The 18,543-nt window shown below is 38.2% G+C and overlaps 1 protein-coding gene across 1 annotated transcript in view; it reads left to right on the top strand.

Moving 5' to 3' along the window:
* Window positions 1–18,543, top strand: part of LOC306844805 (receptor-type tyrosine-protein phosphatase T-like) — a gene marked incomplete at its 5' end in the record, with an annotated part of 223,783 nt that overhangs the window by 84,748 nt on the left and 120,492 nt on the right. Inside the window, one exon of the mRNA XM_079377179.1 lies at window positions 9,970–10,263. Within this exon, the coding sequence (XP_079233305.1) occupies window positions 9,970–10,263 (294 nt within the window). The remainder of the gene's footprint in view (window positions 1–9,969; window positions 10,264–18,543) is intronic.

Below are 18,543 nucleotides of genomic sequence, written 5' to 3'. Positions count from 1 at the left end.
TAGTATGTACTCGTTATGGGAAAAAGCCGCCTAAAGGGTCTGAAAGTTACTAAATATTGTTCTAAAGTCACGCTCGTGTGTGTGAGACACGGGAGCTGATGGCAGCGGGCGGTGGATATTGTTGCAGTCTGCCCAGGTAAAGTCTATGTGTGGGAAACACTGACCGTATCTAGACACAATATTTTAAACTAACTATTCGGAGATGTCCTGCTGTAGCCGCAGAGTTGCAACTTCTTCATCCGGTGCTTCTCCATCCGGATCGAATTCTGGGTCAAACTGAAAAGCTTGAAGGACTGCGTGTATGAGCCATTGCGATCCACTGTCAACATTAGTGCATGGTACCGTGGCCGCCTCTCTCCTCACATTAGCATTTAATGCTACAGACACAGAAATGGCTCGTCCTAAGGAAAGCTCATTTTGGGACTGGCTCGTAGTGGCTGAAATTCTGCACCAAGGCTGAATTTCGGGAACGAGATTTCAGATACAGTACTAGGGACCACTTAGGCCTATATAAAAGCATCCAAAAAACAGCATGTCATAGGACCTTTAAACTTTAAGATACATTTTGGTTCTGCTAAACCGGTATTTTTTTCTCTTAGGATGAAGTAGACTTCTGAATTTGCTGTCTATTTTATCTCTTTTAGTCTATGAGCAACAATTGAGATGTCTTTTGTGATTTATCTTTCCTATGGGCAGCACTTTCCTGTCATTACTCTTCGTTTCTGTCTCAGACACATTTGGACGTACAATAATTTTCATCTGCCTGCATTATCATCTTTATTTCCTTTTTTCCTCTTCTATTCCTGTTTTCTTTATCTCTACTTCAAGCCTATGTGGTGTCAAAGTGTTTTTCATATTTACTGTATGCTAATCTGTGTTAAGTAATATTCATTCTGACAGTCATTTCACTCTCTCATGTCCTCTCACAATCTTACCCTGATGCAATTTTAACCCAAAACCCTCTGTGCCTTATTAGCCCATTTATACACATTTGCATCACAGTGTCAAAGGGCGAGAGATGTGGGAGAAAGAAAACTTTTAGATTCATTCTGGAAGAAACCATTTGCACAGGTTATTAAAAAATCTATGGGTTAAATTAGGATTTGGGAGGTGGGAAAACCCATTAATATCGGTTTGGATCTTGGTGGTTGACATACTGCTTCCCCCAAAATTGACTTGATATATATCGGTCAAATGTTTGCAATAATTACAACTGTTTTTGAAAGAAAGAAGTCTCTTATGGTCACCAAGGCTGCATTTATTTGTTCAAAAATATGGTAAAATAATTTTTGCTGCTTAATATGTTTTGTACAATCCATGAATGCACTACCATTTAAATGTTTAGGGTAAGTAATTTAAAATAAAATAAAATAAATATATATATACACAGAGGGTTTGGGGTTAAAATTGCATCATGGTGAGATTGTGAGAGGACATGAGAGAGTGAAATGACTGTCAGAATGAATATTATTACTTAACACAGATTAGCATACATTAAATATGAAAAACAGGGGAGCTTTGACACCACATAGGCTTGAAGTAGAGCTAAAGAAAACAGGAATAGAAGAGGAAAAAAGGAAATAAAGATGATAATACAAGCAGATGAAAATTATTGTACCTCCAAATGTGTCTGAGACAGAAACGAAGAGTAATGACAGGAAAGTGCTGCCCATAGGAAAGATAAATATATATATATATATATAGCCAGACGTGTGTGTGTTTGTATATATTTAGCTGGCATGGTCCTATTTTCATCATAGATTAAAATGAATACAATTACCATATGTTTATAGAAATCTCTTAAAGCCTTACTGAATTCATTATTCTGATATAAATATGAAATCTTCTTGAATCTTCGCAATCTCTCAGTGAATCACAGGCCTGTGCGCAGTAACCTCTCAGTGTGGCGGAGGCAGTGCGCTAGGCTAGTTAGCATGCAGGTCTTGGCGTCCCCATGGTTCATGAAACACCTCTCTGCCTCTGACAAGACAGGAGGCCCCCAGAGGCCCTTCATCCACACCACACCACAGACTCACATCAGCAGAATAACAGCAAGTTCTGTGCGAATGACTGTGTCCAGTACGGCCTTATTGATATGCTGCTGGTCAGTGTTGGACTTTTCATGTGAGAGTGAATGAAAGAGAATAATACAGTATAGTGTGACAGAGGGATGGCCTCAGGTAGAGGTGCTAATGACAGGTGACAGCTGTAATCTGGGACTGAACTCCAGGGCGTAATCTGGATCGATTCTCTGTAGTCTCTGTTTAGTATGATGTCCGTGTAGTTGATGAAGGGCATGTGGGGAATATTAACCTACTGTAAAAGAATGCAGTAGACTGCAGAATGTTTCTCAATTCAATTCTGAATTCTGTATATTGTCCTTTATAGCATAACAAAAAACTCTTCTTTTATAAATGAGATGTATTTTTGATTTCCAGCGCAAAAGCAGTTGTCATTTTATTTTATTTTGTTTTGTTTTATAATGCATAGTACAATAGCATGAACATGCCTGGATGATACTTTTTCAAGCGTTTTTTCCCACTTACGTTTTGTATGTAAGGCGCTTTGGGTGTACAACAATACACAATAAAGTGCTATATAAATGCCTCATTCATTCATTCAAATTAAGTCGTTAAAGATTTTTAAGCTCTTTTGGGCTAAATTTGAATACAAAATTCCATTTGTTCTTTACAGATTTAATTTTTAATGTATTTTGTTATATTTAATTTATGTTTTACTTGTAACAATCAAATATCAAACTCTATTGGAAATAATTGTGAGCTGCTGCTTTGTGACATGTACTGTGCAGATTTTCAGCCTATGTTGAAGGTTTTTTTTTTAAGTGAGATTCCATGTTACCTTAGAAGTCAGTCTAAGTAGAAAGCTTCCTAGGTTTTGGAACAGAGCTTGTGGGTGGTTTCAGGATATTGGATGGAAATACGGTGAGTTTGCAGCTTGTGCGTGTAGAGTTTCAACACGTACCTAAATGTCTGCCAACATCGCTGGTCTGTGCGTGTTTTTTGCGAGAGTTGTTTCTGTGTGTGATGGTGATGCAGAAAGCACTGTGTTATCAACACACAGACAGAGAGAAGTATTAGTGAAGGATTTTGGAAGTCTGTGTGTGTGTCCGTAGACTGCCTGCGAGCGACCTTCACTACAGAGATGGATTAGAGCGCAGTAATACTACAGCCCAGATAAGCAGGAGCCAAAGAGTTAGCACTTCAAACACTTGCAGCCACTTTATTTGTCTGTGTGAATATTTATTTATTTAGTTTGTATTCCGTAGCCTCTTGATGCACTGCTCTCCAAGTACCCGGCACTTCAAAGTATATACCGCATATGTGCATTGAAATACATAGCTTTTTCACAGGCTCTCCATCTCATAGGAATACAGTTGTTCAGTTTCCAAAACCTAGTCAGCTGCCTACCTAGAAAGCCTTATAAGACACCGCAGGTATGCTCCCTACACAAAGGCTGCAGAGAGAGTATAAGGAATGTGAGACAGACCACTTGTAAAAAAAAAAAAAAAATGGAAGAATCATAAGACTCAGTATAGTGGCTATAGGAATGTTGTGCCTTTCTGTTTAAAGAGCCATTATTCAAAAATCATACAATGTGATTGTCTGGATTTTTTTTTAATATTCTGTCTCTCAGAGTTGAGGTGTACCTACGATTATTTACTTTGTAAATGGGAAAACTTGAAAAATCGGCAGTGTATCAAATACTTATTTGCCGCACTGTATATATATATATATATATATATATATATATATATATATATATATATATATATATATATATATATATATATATATATATATTATATATAGCATATCTCAACTGCTTGTATAACAACAAAAATGTAAACCATAATATTTCCCAGCTCTAATTGCCGAAATGCCACTATAAGACGTGAGGATATTAAGATATTATAAAAGTTAAAATCATAATTGTAAAGCTGCTTTGCATCATGCTAATCAAGGTCTTGGCAGCAGTTGTGAGTACTTTTATTGTGTGCTTCACATAAGCAGCACTGTTTGTGTAGCAACTGAACATTTGTTGTTTGTTCCAAATTGGTCACATAGGCCCGAAACCTACACTATGCAAATGCATGAACGCAAGTTTGTGTTGTATTCTGTAGTAAACACTAATGTAAACTGCCATCTCTTACAGTCAGTTTTCCATTATGGGTCTGCATTTCTGATATTATGAGGCTCCATTTAGGATGCCTATGTAGGCAGCATACAGTAAGGCAGCTCACTAGATGTTGGAACAGATATTTGTGTGTGTGTTTTGTGTTTTACGTCTCACTGAGTCCAGAGATGTTTCTGGAGCAGAATTTAGAATTTTATGCACAGGTGTCCCCAGCATGCAATCTTTGAACAGCGGCGGGTTTGTGAATTCAGTCTAGCAAAAGACGCCTCCTCCTTTATTTTCACTCTCTCCCTTTCTTGTCGTTCGTTCCCGTGCATTGCTTTTATTTGTCCAGACCTGAATGTACTTCTTGTGAAAGAGGGTTTGAAGAGCTTTCACTCCTCTCACGCTGTTCTTACTGCGCTTGTATGTTTACAGCGTTCCTCCTCTGTATTTTGCTTGTACCCTGCTTTTCTACAATGCTCAATATGGTGTTTTGATTAAAGCATTCTTTGAGGGCATCCAACGGAAACCTTTCTAACACCAATGCACAACTATAAAAAAATATAAGGGAAATTAGTTTTTAGATGGAAGGAAGAAAAAAGCAGGAATTGTAGTTCCTCGCCCTGACAAAGAGAATCAAACCTCCAAAGAGATACTGCATCAAGGGATAAGGGTCAGGTCAAAGGCACAGACTGCATCTCTCCTGGCATCTCTCATCTGCTTCCCCTGAGCCATTCTTCCAAGGTTTGATCCAAACAATAAAGCGAATGAGTCGAAACAACCGTGTGAGTCACTTGGAACTGTTTCCCATGAGGCTGCAGGTATGGAGGATGCATCTTTGTGGGTGCTGCTGTAATCTTGGTGTGCAGAGAGCTTGCTAGTTCTATGGAGAGCTTTGCAATTGTTCTGAAGTGCTTCTGTGATGTTTGGCACAATGTGATGCAATTGTTAAATGGAATGAAAATCTGAGGATGTTGCTCAATACATTTTTGTGATTTTATTAATGCTTTGTGGTTGTGTAACATATGAGACATTATTTTTCAATTATGCTAGCAAAATTCATCTGATTTGAAGAGCTTTTAGTGAAGCCAACTTGAAGTTTAACGTTTGTAGAGCTAGAATATGAACAAGGAAACATGCAGTTGATCAAAAGTGACAGACTTTTACATCATTGCCAAAAATCCAATTAAATGCCGTTCTTCTGAACTTTCTACACATCAGTGCATCCTGAAAAAAGTATCAAGGTTTCCACAAAATTATAAAGCAGCCCAACTGTAACACCAAAGACTGGAGTAATGGCTGCTGAAAAGTGAGCTTTGCATCACAGAAATAAATTACCTTTTCTAGGCTATATTTAAATGGAAATCGGTTATTTAGAATTGCAATAATATTTCACAATATTACTGTTCGTACTGTATTTTTGATCATATAAATGCAACCATGGTAAGAGAAAACCCCAAACTTTTGAATATTGTATGTAAGGAACATATATAAATTCACAGCCAAAATAATATAGAATCATGAATACTAATTTATCATCCTGCAAGTGTGTACGCAAGCACAAATGTGTATGTATCAGTTATTGCATTTACATTTTTTGTTGCAGTTTTTGCAGGTTGAATTGTGGATATTAAAAAACACTGTGGTTATAGATGAAATCTTTCTAAACTTTCTAATACTGTAGCCATATTCGCTCTTTCTCGGTTTCTGTTGAATTGGTTGTTCCGACAGGCGAGAAACCAGATTGCAATTATTGTTGTTTCACAGCTACAAATTCTCATTTGACGGTGGAGCTCATCTTTCTCTCCTCCAGCTCTGCTATCAGACAAACCCGGTGGGCTTTGATCAGATAGCAGGGTGGGATTTCTGGAGATTTCTCGCAAATCCAGCTGGTTTTAAAACCTCCCTGCGGACACCAGGTGATAAAGTATAAAATTACAGGGGCGCTTGGCCACATGGACACACATACACCTGCACAGGGACTCCAATCGCCACATTGCTTCTAATATTCCTGAAAGTATCAGTGGAAATGGGAATGAACTTTGTGTATCAAGGGAATTTGATAAAAGAGTATTTAGATTTGTGCTTTCTCACACATATGAACTTCTACACCTGAAATAGTAAATAGTGTGTGCAGGAAACCTCTTATGTCTGTAGAAAATAGGTTTTTCCTGGAGTGAAAGGGACCCCTGGTGAACGGGTAATGCTCCTTTTGTTATCTGTATCCATACTGTGCGGTTGTGTCTAGCCTGTCTGAGCCTAGCATATTTCTCATTCTCATTTCATCTCTTTGAGAGAATATACTGACATAAGAAATGGAGAACTTTAGAAGTAGGTGAGATGAGCTGAAGCCTTTGTGTCATTCATCTATTTGTTTTTTTTACTGCCAGCATATTTATATACAAGCCCTCCCTCTCTATATTCAAGCACTTATTAGTTGTTATTAGTTGTGATACCACAATTTCTTATTTCTTTGTCAAGACTGTTGCAAAATTTTAAGCAATGTGTGCTCTGAATGGGACTACAAAGTAATTAATAGACGTCAGCTGTTTTAACATTCCTATAATGAACATATGTTGATCTCTCTAGTGACATAGCCACAAACCACTGTGCTAATCAACAACCACATCGTCAAGGCTGGAAGCTCAAAATAGTTTGTAAATCATCCGGAGTACAATAACACTCAGCCAATCATCAACAAACAATCACCAAGATTCAGCCAGTCATCAGCAGTATCCAAACCTCATTTCAATCCAGCTGCAATCATAAACGCTCAATCCAAAATCACTCCACTAATCGCCGGGTTTATCAACTGCAGGACCATAAATGCCCACGCCAGGACAATGTGCTGACATAAAGCCTGCTGAAAATGCATTAAAGGATGGAAGTGTATTAATGGTTTGAACAAAGGCACTACTTCAAAATTGCAATTTAGGCGTGATAGCTACCTTGATGAACAACACGCTGGAGTCCATTCATATGATAAATAAGACATTATCCATAGGCAATATCTCATTTCACTCTAAAGTGTTGATGATTTGTTTTGCAGTCATTATTACTGGCATTTACTACGGTAAATTATTGGTCGTGCTTATGGTTAGAGATTTAAACAAACCCCTATGCTTAAGTATTACACATATATTAGTTTCCTTAGCCAATATGGGGGGTGGTGATGGCGCAGTGGGGAAGTCGTGGCCTAATGGTTAGAGAGTCAGCCTTGTAATCCAAAGGAATTGTAGGTGGGGGGAGTGAATGTCCAGCGCTCTCTCCACCCTCAATACCACGACTGAGGTGCCCTTGAGCAAGGCACCAAACCCCCAACTGCTCCCCGGGCGCTGCAGCATAAAATGGCTGCCCACTGCTCCGGGTGTATGTTCACGGTGTGTGTGTGTTCACTGCTGTGTGTGTGCACTTTGGATGGGTTAAATGCAGAGCACGAATTCCGAGTATGGGTCACCATGCTTGGCTGAATGTCACTTCACTTCATAAGACACATGCCTTTGGTGTGAGAGACCTGGGTTCGAATCCACTGTGAGACACCAATGTGTCCCTGAGCAAGACACTTAACCCCTAGTTGCTCCAGAGGCGTGCGACCTCTGACATATAGCAATTGTAAGTCGCTTTGGATAAAAGCGTCAGCTAAATGAATAAATGTAAATGTAATGTAAATGCAATAAAATGGTCAAGATATCCATTAAATTAGGGACTCATTTAAAAAAAACAGAATATTATAGAGACTATAGGTGGACAGTATTTGCAGAAAATGTTTTTACTTTTTCTTACCCTCCTATATTTCCTGTCTTTTTTCTGTGGTAATCTCTGTTTACTTTTTATTAGTCCTCCTTCCTTTCTGTTATCGTTTTTATTTTCTCCTATACCTTCATTTTCATTTCAAGCAGTAAACGCTCTTAAGCTTCAGAGGTTGACAGGTCACGTCTAAACTTTCTTCTCCGAGCCAGAGCGTATCCTTTCCGAGCAGCTGAGGGAGTCAGTGGTTATCAGCTGTGGGTAAATGGGCTTTGGTAATCTGGCTCCGTTGATTACATGGCACAGTAGAGACAGCAGCCTCTCATTAGAGTGGGCCTGGGTGGCTCTTCCATGCTCGGATGAACCTTCATGCACCGCTACTCACCTCTAACCCTGGATTAGTGTCTGTCTGCACCCTCTCCTGCTGAGAGAGAGTGCCAAAAAGACGATTAGAAGATGGAAGGCGGGAACTGAGAAAGAGAGAGAGAAAGAGAGAAAGAAAGAAAGAGAGAAAGAAAGAGAGAGAGAAAGAAAGAAAGAAAGAAAGAAAGAAAGAAAGAAAGAAAGAAAGAAAGAAAGAAAGAAAGAAAGAAAGAAAGAAAGAAAGAAAGAAAGAAAGAAAGAAAGAAAGAAAAAGAGAGGATTCGGGAAACAATATTGTTTGAATGTAATTTTTACATTTTATGAAGAAAGTGTTTGGGTGGCTGGTCCAGGTCTAAGGTGTTCCGGGTGGTAGCTAAGCCATTATGTGGTTGCTAGGGTTCTTTTTCTTATTTACTTGAAATAAAGAATCATGTAGAAGGAAGGAAGGAAGTGGGGAGAAAGGAAGTATAGAAAGAAGGAAGGAAATGGGGAGGAAGGAAATTGGGAGAAAGGAAGTATGGAAAGAAGGAAGGATGGAAGGAAATGGTGGGAGAAAGGACGGAAGGAAATAGGGAGGAATGAAGGAAATAGAGAGAAAAAGAAGGAAGGAAGGAATGAAGAAAGTAAATGGAAAGCAAGGAAGGAAATGGGGTGGAAGGAAGGAAATGGAAGGGAGTAAACAATGAAGGAAGCAAGCAAGAAAGAAAAAAAGAAATATTGTTTACCTTTCACAGATTTGAGGATGAATCTGAGGTGCTCAAAGGCAGTGAGACAAAGAAGGAAGAGACAGGCAGAGACAGGAAGTTAATGCAGTGCAAGCTGTAAGCTGTCTCCAGTGGATTTAATGTGAGTGGGTAGAAGAAATGGAGAGAGAGAGGGAGAGGAAGAGAGCTTAGCTAAGTGTTTAGGGAAAAGCTATAGCCCACCTTCTCAACTGGGATTCCAGGAAACGTTTCATTCCATTTATTCTAACAATTCTGCCGGCCAAGCAAGTCTGTCTGATATCCCTTAATGAGCTTCAAAGCTTCGGCCACATGCTTCTCTGTAATTCCAGCCTTCAATTTCCTCTCACCATTTTGCACTACAAAAGCAAATGTGAAAAGATTGCTGAATGCAGTGTAATAGTGAAGCGAGATTACTTTCTACAGCCCTTAATTGCTCTTTTTCAACAACTTTTTTAAATTTGCTGAAAAATTATTGCCAGAAATGGCTGATGTATTTCAGCACACCCACTTTATTCATTTCTTTCTATTGCTTCTTTCCACCGCTTTCAAATATGGATTTATTCGTATATTGAAGATGCTTGATATTGATCATAATGGGTGTTTGGTAAATGCATTAGTTTGTACACATTTTGTGTGCTATTGATGAAGAATAATCAAAAATATGCAGATAAAGCATTGATTATAGATCTAATTCACATCTATTGTTTTTTTTTTTTTTTTTTGCACTATAGTGTTAAAAAGCTTTTTGTTCTAAATGTGCAAAAGAAAGGAATATGAAAACCTTTTTTTATTCTGACATTCAATGCACTTTATAATAATTACGACTTCTGAGTTTCTATGTGAAAATTTCCTAGGAGTATTTGAAGGGAACATGATAATAAAATGGCAAAAAGTCTTGCCTTTTCTATGATGCCATTTTGTAAAGGGTTGATTGTGTGGTGATATACAGATTGTACATAATAATCAATATGTAAACAATCCCTTTTTTCCTCTTCAGCGCCCCCCACACCCATCGCTCCACCTGAGCTTCTCGCAGTCGGTGCCACTTACTTGTGGATCAAACCAAACGCCAACTCCATCATCGGCGACGGCCCTATCATCCTGAAAGAGGTGGAGTACCGCACCACCACTGGAAACTGGGCTGAGACGCACGTCGTGGATGCGCCAACCTACAAGCTCTGGCATTTGGATCCGGATGTGGAGTATGAGATTAAGGTCCTTCTGACCCGACCTGGGGAGGGTGGTACTGGACCACCAGGACCACCTCTCATCACTCGGACCAAATGTGCTGGTAAGTGTCAGCATATATGATTAGAACTTACTTTGAGGAGAAGGTTAAGAGCAATGGAATAGAAAAGTGCTTTTACAGTTCAAAAGTAGTGTACTTTGTGTCTCTGGTTGTTTCTTTTCTATGTTTCTCTCACTCTTCAGAGGGAACACAGTTACTGCAATAAAGTGGGCATTCTATTTGTTTGTTACATTGGCTTTTACACCTAAAGAATCCAAGAATGGAAAGTTTTTTTTCTTGCTGTAAAAGCAAGAGTAGTGTGTTCTTGGTGGCTAAATGCTCTGCTGTGGTCTTTTTTTGTAGAAATGAGCTTTGTAGACTTTTAGGTTGAATCAAAGTAAAGGTTTGGAAGTGCTCTTCATACCTTGTATGTTTCTCTAATAAAAGAAAGAGACTGAGTGTAGGCAGGAAAGCAGGGGTAGGAGAGGCAGAACTGGAACAACATTTGGACTGAGGTCAATGCCATTATAATGGAGCCCTTTGAATTTTTTATTATAATATGGTTATTATAATAATTATTTGAACAAAAGAATATTGGATTCCTTGAGGCTTGTGTAATGTTTGTGTGTGATGATTTTAAGAGCGTTTTGTTGAGCTGCATAACATGAAAAAGCACAAATGTTTTCGACTTTGAAAATAATCAGAAATTTTTATGCTGCAAATCAGCATATTAGAATGATTTCTTGAAGGTGACACTGAAGACTGGATAAATTATGCTAAAAATGATGAATGATGAATAAATGACATTTTCAGATATATTCAAATAGAAATCAGTTATTTTAAATTGTAATATTTTGAGTGAGACAGCACTTAAGTACTCTATCAGTCAGTAGTAGTAATCCAAATGGGAGCGTGTTATTGTTAAGTTTCCTGAGGAGAAATAGGGAGAGACTGGGATGATTTGATATGATGTATGAGGGGGTGAAGGTGTTAGTTGTAATCATAATTGAGATTGTTACATTTCCACTGCAGAATGATGGCAAAGAGTAGGAGAGACAAAGGCTATAGGTGGGAACAATTTTCAGGCGTAATTATGAGCGCAGTAGGGTGGCATGTGGAGCAGCGCTCAGATAGGCAAAGGCACTCTTGATCTGATAAAGTGACAGATAATGAGATGACGGGAGCAGATGAGAGAGCCCTAGGAAGTAGGGAAGACTGTAATCCAGGTGAAGGAAGTCACTCTCTGTGTGTGTGTGTGAGAGAGAGAGATCCAGGAGAGGGTTATGTGATGAAGGAGCTGGATTGTCATTGATGACACAGCGGGTGAGACCTCTCCTCTCCTCTGTCACTCCCTCATTCTCTTTTCCTCCACCAAGGTCCTCTTTGACATTAGGATGCATGCATGTTCACACATAGTCTTGCACAAATTCAGTTGGAAACTATTGGGCTTCCAGTGGTAAAGACATTGCACTTCAAGTTGTGCAAGATTTGAATTAAAATGCCTTTTAGATTCCTATTCATTTTCAAATTAATTTTCTGAATTTAAATTGCATTTGAATTGAGTTTGCAAGCATGATGCAGAATTGCAAATCATATAGCTGGCATTTTTACATAGAAAAGCGAAAAACATGCGTAGTAAAGGAGGCTTAAGGTGACAATTTTCACCATCCTTTTTCTGCGCTTTTTTGTTCATTCTAGAATATTTGGCCATGAATATGCGTGAGCTGTGTGTGTGTGTGTGTGTGTGTGTGCTTGTTTGATATTTTTACTTGTCCAGGTGAGGCCGTTCTACATAATCAGTGCGTTCATGCCAGCTCACCACAGGTAGCCGTCTATTAAATATATACACACACTCGCACACATTTCTGATCCAATGAAGTTGCTTCCAGCCGACAGCACTGATCTTCCTTGTCCTTCCAATTCAATTTTTCTCCTCTGCTCCGCAGCACAGGAGCTCTATTGGTATGCTAATACAGTCACACAGAAGTGTGTCCTCTTTAAAATACACCAGCAGACTGGAGGGTGTCATTGTACGAGTACAGAAACAAACACACACACATACATTTTGCATTTCTGTTTCAATATTTATTCTGAAATACAAGGATGTTAATACATGTAAACAATATGGCTCTTATACTTAGTGCAGATATTTGAGCTAAGTATTCAACATCAGCATGTAACAATAAAATCCAGAACACCTTAGCAACCACATAGCAATGACCTGGCAACTATCTGTGTATGTTTACGCCTGCTATTTTATAAGACATGTTTACACTTTACATTGCACAGAACCTACAAACATAGACCCCACAACACTTAGTTTTTGTATTTTACCTTCGGAAACTTTCTGTAATGGAACAAAACCACTGGGTTGTCACTGCACGCTCCCCTTGAGATTCAAGCTACAGCCCACCTAATGAGCTGGACGCCGCGTGTCAACTCAGACGATTTTGACTCTCGCCCTCAGTCCGGTGAGTTCTGATAGTTTTGGTCTGTAAGGGTCCAATTGGCATTCAGGTACCACAAAATCCGTCTACAGCTATATCAACGATCCAAACTGTGTAAAATTGCTGATATAGCAGGAGAATTTGAGGGGAAACAGGAGCGAGAGAGGTCAAAGAACTCAATGATAAAGCTGATTGCAGCAACCATCAAAGCCTTGTGATCCACGCTTGTGTGTAGATCACTGTCAGCTTTCATCGCATCACAGTCAGTGAGGCATTTTGGGAGTGAGAGGACAGGACAGACAGAGGGATTGGAGAGAGGTGAAGCGTGTCGGAAAAAACATGTGTTTATGAAGTGACGGCACTGTCTACCTGTCACACACACATGCGCGCACACACAGTGGTGCATATCTGTCACACAGCACTGATTAGAGCAGACAGGTGTGGAGGTGCTGTGGTCAGGTGAGGCCTGTTTGAGGAAGTGTGTGTGTGTGTTCTGTGTGCTGCAGGAAAGTTACTGGGTCATGACAAAGGATGGACACACACTCTTCAGGGCTCTTGTTCTGGTATTGGATTTGCTTCAGTTATTATTACCCATGAGTCCATGCACAGTGTCAAACTTTGACATATGCAAGAGTATTTTATTTAAAAGCAAAATAACTGTATTAATATAATATTTTCATGTTTACTATATTTGTATAAAGTCACTGTTTGTTTTTTTTATTTTTTGTTTAGGTGAAACTTCTTTATTTTTTTTAATGAAGTAAGATTTTTTTTATTCAGCAAGCATGCTTTAAATTGATCAAAAGTGACACTGAAGATGTTTAAAATGAGCTCCTGTATTTTTTTATATGGACTACCGTTCAAAAGTTTGGGTCAGTAAGATTTTTTAAAATACTTTTATTCAGCAAGCATGCACTAAATTGATCAAAAGTGACACTGAAGACTTCTAAAATGTTACAAAACGAAGGGCTTTACTTCAAACACTTTTCTTTTGAAATTTCTATTCATCAAAGAAAAAAAAAAATCTATCACATTTTCAGCAAAAAAATATTAAGCAGCACAACATTTATGCATTTAGCAGACGCTTTTATCCAAAGCGACTTACATTGCATTCAAGTTAGTTTATACATTTTTATCAGCTCTTGCTTTCCCTGGGAATCGAACCCATGATCTTAGCGTTGCTAGTGCCATGCTCTACTATTTGAGCTACAGGAAAGTTACAACTATTTTCAGTATTGATGATAATAAGAAATGTTTCTTGAGCAGCAAATCAGCATATTGGAATGATTTCTGAAGGGTCATGTGACACTAATGACCGGAGTAATGATGCTGAAAATTCAGCTTTGATCACTGGAATAAATTACATTTTCAAATATATTCAGTGATAAAACAGCTATTTTAAATTGTAATAATATTTCACAATATTACTGCTTTTACTATATTTTTGATCAAATAAATTCAGCCTTGGTGAGCATGCAAGATTTCTGTCAAAAACATTAGAATTTGCCAGCCACACAATTTCGAATCTTACTATGTTTCTAAAAAAAACAAAAAAAACAACTTATACCTCAGTTTTGTGCCAAGTTGACCAGAAAATAATGTGTCCTCCTAAGTAAGCCATGATCAAAGAAAGACTCCCAATATCCAGCTGATACTGACTCTGTAATTTTAATGCCATTTGTGTGGTGGGAAGTGTTGGATAAGATGAAAATGGAGTTGACATTTGGGATCTATTATAATAACTTTCCTGTAGTCCAGCCTCTCATCCACAGCACTGCTGCAATCCTTCTGGGAAATATCTGCAGTTTCATGGACTTGCTAGCAGGATTCATATAAAAGCTAAATAATATTGTTCTATCTAAAGTTTATTTTTCTTTCTTTCTTTTGTTTATTCATTAATACGTTTATCCTTTCATTTAGTATTCCTTCCTTCGTTCCTAACTTCTTTCCACACCTGCATCCTATACAATGCTCTGCATCTTCCCCTCTGCTGTCTGTTTTTGTCCTGCTCCATCACCCTCTGTGGCACAGACATATTTAGGTTTGGAGATCTCTCATCCATTATTTCTCTTCTCTTCCATCTAGCACAAATGATGGATAGAGTTTAGTCATCTGCTTGACTCTCCAGCAAAGTGGATTTATTTAAATATATTTCCACATCGCTCATGATAAATGTTCATCCACTGCAGGGGCAGGAAGACGGAGGTGATAATGTGTGTGTTTCTAATTGCTGAATATCCATTGAAGTGACTGTGGTGCTCTTAATATTTAATGCAGCAATTTAAAAAAAAAAAAAAAAAAAAAAGCTCTCAATGGCAATATCTCATCTTTTCATCCTCCGCTATAAATTCTACCCTGAGATCTTAAAGCAAATTTACTTTACCTGTAGACAGTACTTCATCATCCTTTTCCACTTTTCATGGAAACCCAGGGCGTCCACACACACACACACACACACACACACACGTACGGCTAAGGTCAATTACCGTCTCCTCTCTAGCCTGAAACCTTGAGATAAAGCCTGTCATAAAGAACATCTTTGATTTGCTATGGCCTTTGGGACTTCTTTTTGTTAAATTTACGACATTTTAAAACACCTCCGCTTTACGAGTTAATTACCAACATATTTCTGAGTTAGAGGGCCTAATGTGTCTTCTGGCTTATGTCCTAACATTATGAAGGAATATGTTTGGACATACCAGCACTCTGCAGTCCATCAGTTAATGATATTATATATAAGCAGAGGTTTGGGCAGCTTTAAAGTGTCCTTTACTGTCTTTAGTGCTATTCATATGGAATATGTAGATATTAATGGCTGCAAGTTTCACAGTACTTTCAACGTGAAATGTCAGTTGAGTGGCATAGAAATGGCATTCAGTTTTATGCAAAACAGGTGAATGTAAATTTGGTAACATTTTATTATGTTAGCTGTTGTACGTAGTGCAGCAATTCAGAAATGAAATGTCCATTGAGTGGCACTAAAAGGTTAAAGCTCTATAGCATTTGAAAATAACATACCACAACCTGACCCAAAACCAAACCGGTATTCAAATAAGAAATATTAACAGGCAATGAAAGCAAAAGTGAGATAAAAGCACATTTGTTATGCTTGCTTCTGTTAGTCTTTTATCATGACTCTTGATTCTTCTTTAAGTGTTCCACATTGCAAGTGCAGTGCTGTACCAGGTGAGCTACCGAGCAAGTTTACTACATCAGAAAAGCCATTCATATGGAGCTTATGTGATTTAAACATCAAAATATTTTAGTTGTACAAACTTTGCACAATGGTTAAAGTGTTTAGAGGTCATAACATAGTATTGTTCAATAGACCTCATATAAATAATTCTTTATTTATCAATAATCTGCCCCCGTAATCATAATTTGGTTAAAAGGAATAAAAATCGCTGGTGTTTTACTGCCACAAGTGTTCATTTAAACTGAAAACTGCAGTCAGTTGTTGTAGTTAGAGGCATGTTTTTCAAATGAGCCTATGCTGAATTTTATTCAGACGGCACTGAAAAAAAGCAGGCATTGTGCCAAATATCCAAATTCTCTTTACAATGCTAAATGTCGAACAGTAGCCCTGTGGCACTTATCGGTAGTCAAAGATGATTTTGAAAACACATTTTTGGTCATTTCCTCCTTTTAACTCAGAGATGTCAATTCAGATGGGAAATAAATCAAACAATAGTAGATAATTCAGCCCAGATGTTTTTTTTCCTGGATGATGGGAGTAAAAAGAAAAGGACATTTTAAATTCATACAGCAATAAAATCATCTACTAGCTCATGTGGATACTGAAATAACCTCACGGTCTTATGTAAAGCAATTACAGTCTCAATAGGACTTTTATGAATGATTAGACATCAGCGCAGCAGCAGATGACACACATGTCTGGGCACTATTGTCTTACCTGAGAGAAAATAGATGTTTGCTCAGTAATGGAGAATGTGGCCTTATCATTATCAATGAGAGGGTTTTGTAATGGATTTTCGACTTTTGAATAAAATTCAGTTATGTGAAATGATGTGAATGGTACCTTACAGTGACAGAATGATAATGAAAGTTGACCCTCTTTAAAGGGGCAGTGATGCAATATGTTCAATGTTTAATGTGTGTAGACTTAATGTGAAAAAAATGTTGGTTAACTGTCTGAAGAGTCTAAACACTGAAAAAAACATTGTTTCTGGCTCAGCCAATAGCATGCGTTTGGAGGTGGGGCTGCCTTTTTGTGGTAATAATGATCTTTTCTAATAATAATAATGATCACCTTACCTTTGTGAAGCATGACATTTTTTATTTCTCTTATCACTGTAGTTTTATTTTTTATGGTGTATTTTATGAATATAGCTTTCATAAAGCGAATCTCTTTTTAATATGACATGGTAATGAGGCAGCAGAGAAAAGTAGAAGAGAGAAGAGAAGAGGAGAATTCTGTATCGGAACAAAGCAGGCACATAGATACACTTATATTGTCTTTCCCAGCATGTCAGGCGGTCATGGTGCAGAGATGGTGAATAATGCACAGGGGGCAGAGAGAGAGAGAGGATGGAGATAGACAAGTATGGAGAGAAAGAGAGGGAAACTTTGTTTGTGTGTGTGATTCTGAAGTTGATTTGGTTTTGTGAGGCCTCGGCTGTGGAGCCTGTGGCAGTGATTATATTTAAGTCCCTGAAAACTCAAGAATATTAGTCTAAACTTTCATTCTAGCCTTAAAGGCATAGTTCACCCAAAAATGACAATCCTGTCATTATTTATTGCCTTATGTCATTCCAGACCTTCAAAATATCTGATTTTTTTGTTCTGCAGAAAAAAGAATGACATGGGGGTAAATGATGACAGAGTTTTCATCTATCTTGTGCCATACAGAACTACACTGTTTATTTAAAGGGATATTTCACTCCAAAATGAAAATCCTGTCATTTACTCGCTGCTGCCGAGGTCTTTCATGCCGTGGATCAGAATATTTTGCAGTTATTTTGACAGTGTTTATGAACTTTTGTAGTTCATCCAAATATGAATAGTTTACCCAAAAATGAAAATTTGCTGAAAGTTTACTCATTTTCTGGTCATTCAAGATTTAGGCCTAAATTTAGCATTACATCACTTGCTCAGCAATGGATTCTCTGCAGTGAATGGGTGCCGTCAGAATGAGGGTCCAAAGAGCTGATAAAAACATCACAATAATCCACAAGTAATCCACGTGACTCCAAACTGTAGTAAATGTTGAAACCTGTATTTTACCAGGACCAGTATTTTATTAGCTTTGCTGTATGTGAGAAACAGACTGAAAATTGCTATTAATGGAATCAAATTCAAATACACTATGTCACATAAAGATCTGAAAATATACATTTAAAATTCTGTCTGTTCCTCACAAAGCTATCATTTGGCTTCAGAAGACTTGAAAAATCTGTTTGGAACAACACAAGGCTGAGTAAAGGATTTTCAGGAGAATTATGCCCTTAAGAGTATGTCCATATCATGACTACAGAAATGATTGTGCCGTAATGCATGCATAAGACATTTCTACACCATTTTCTGTAATACAGTACAAGCTTGTGTACTTTAGATGTGGATACTCACAGTATTCCGGCAGGAGCTGTAAATCCCTCTTGTGCCACATTTGAGGCCCCATCACACCCCGTTTGCCAAACACAGAGTCCGCCCGCCCCCCTGAGCAACATCAGAATACATTGTATGTCTGCTCGAGTTTTTGATGGTTGATCACACCCTCAGATTGCCCTCTGGGAGATGTTCTCTGAATTATAATACAGTTGGCATTCTGTATTTTACATCAGCTGCAGTAGTTCCCCTCTCGCTCTGTCATTACAATCTCTCATCAAACGTGGCTTTCTGACTGAATGTGACTGAAGGGATTGAGCTCCTAAAAGAC

Source organism: Barbus barbus (assembly GCF_936440315.1).
Source record: "Barbus barbus genome assembly, chromosome: 25".
NCBI classification, from domain to species: Eukaryota; Metazoa; Chordata; class Actinopteri; order Cypriniformes; family Cyprinidae; genus Barbus; species Barbus barbus.
Note: the sequence above shows the minus strand (reverse complement) of the source record. Positions and strands in the feature narration are given on the sequence as shown.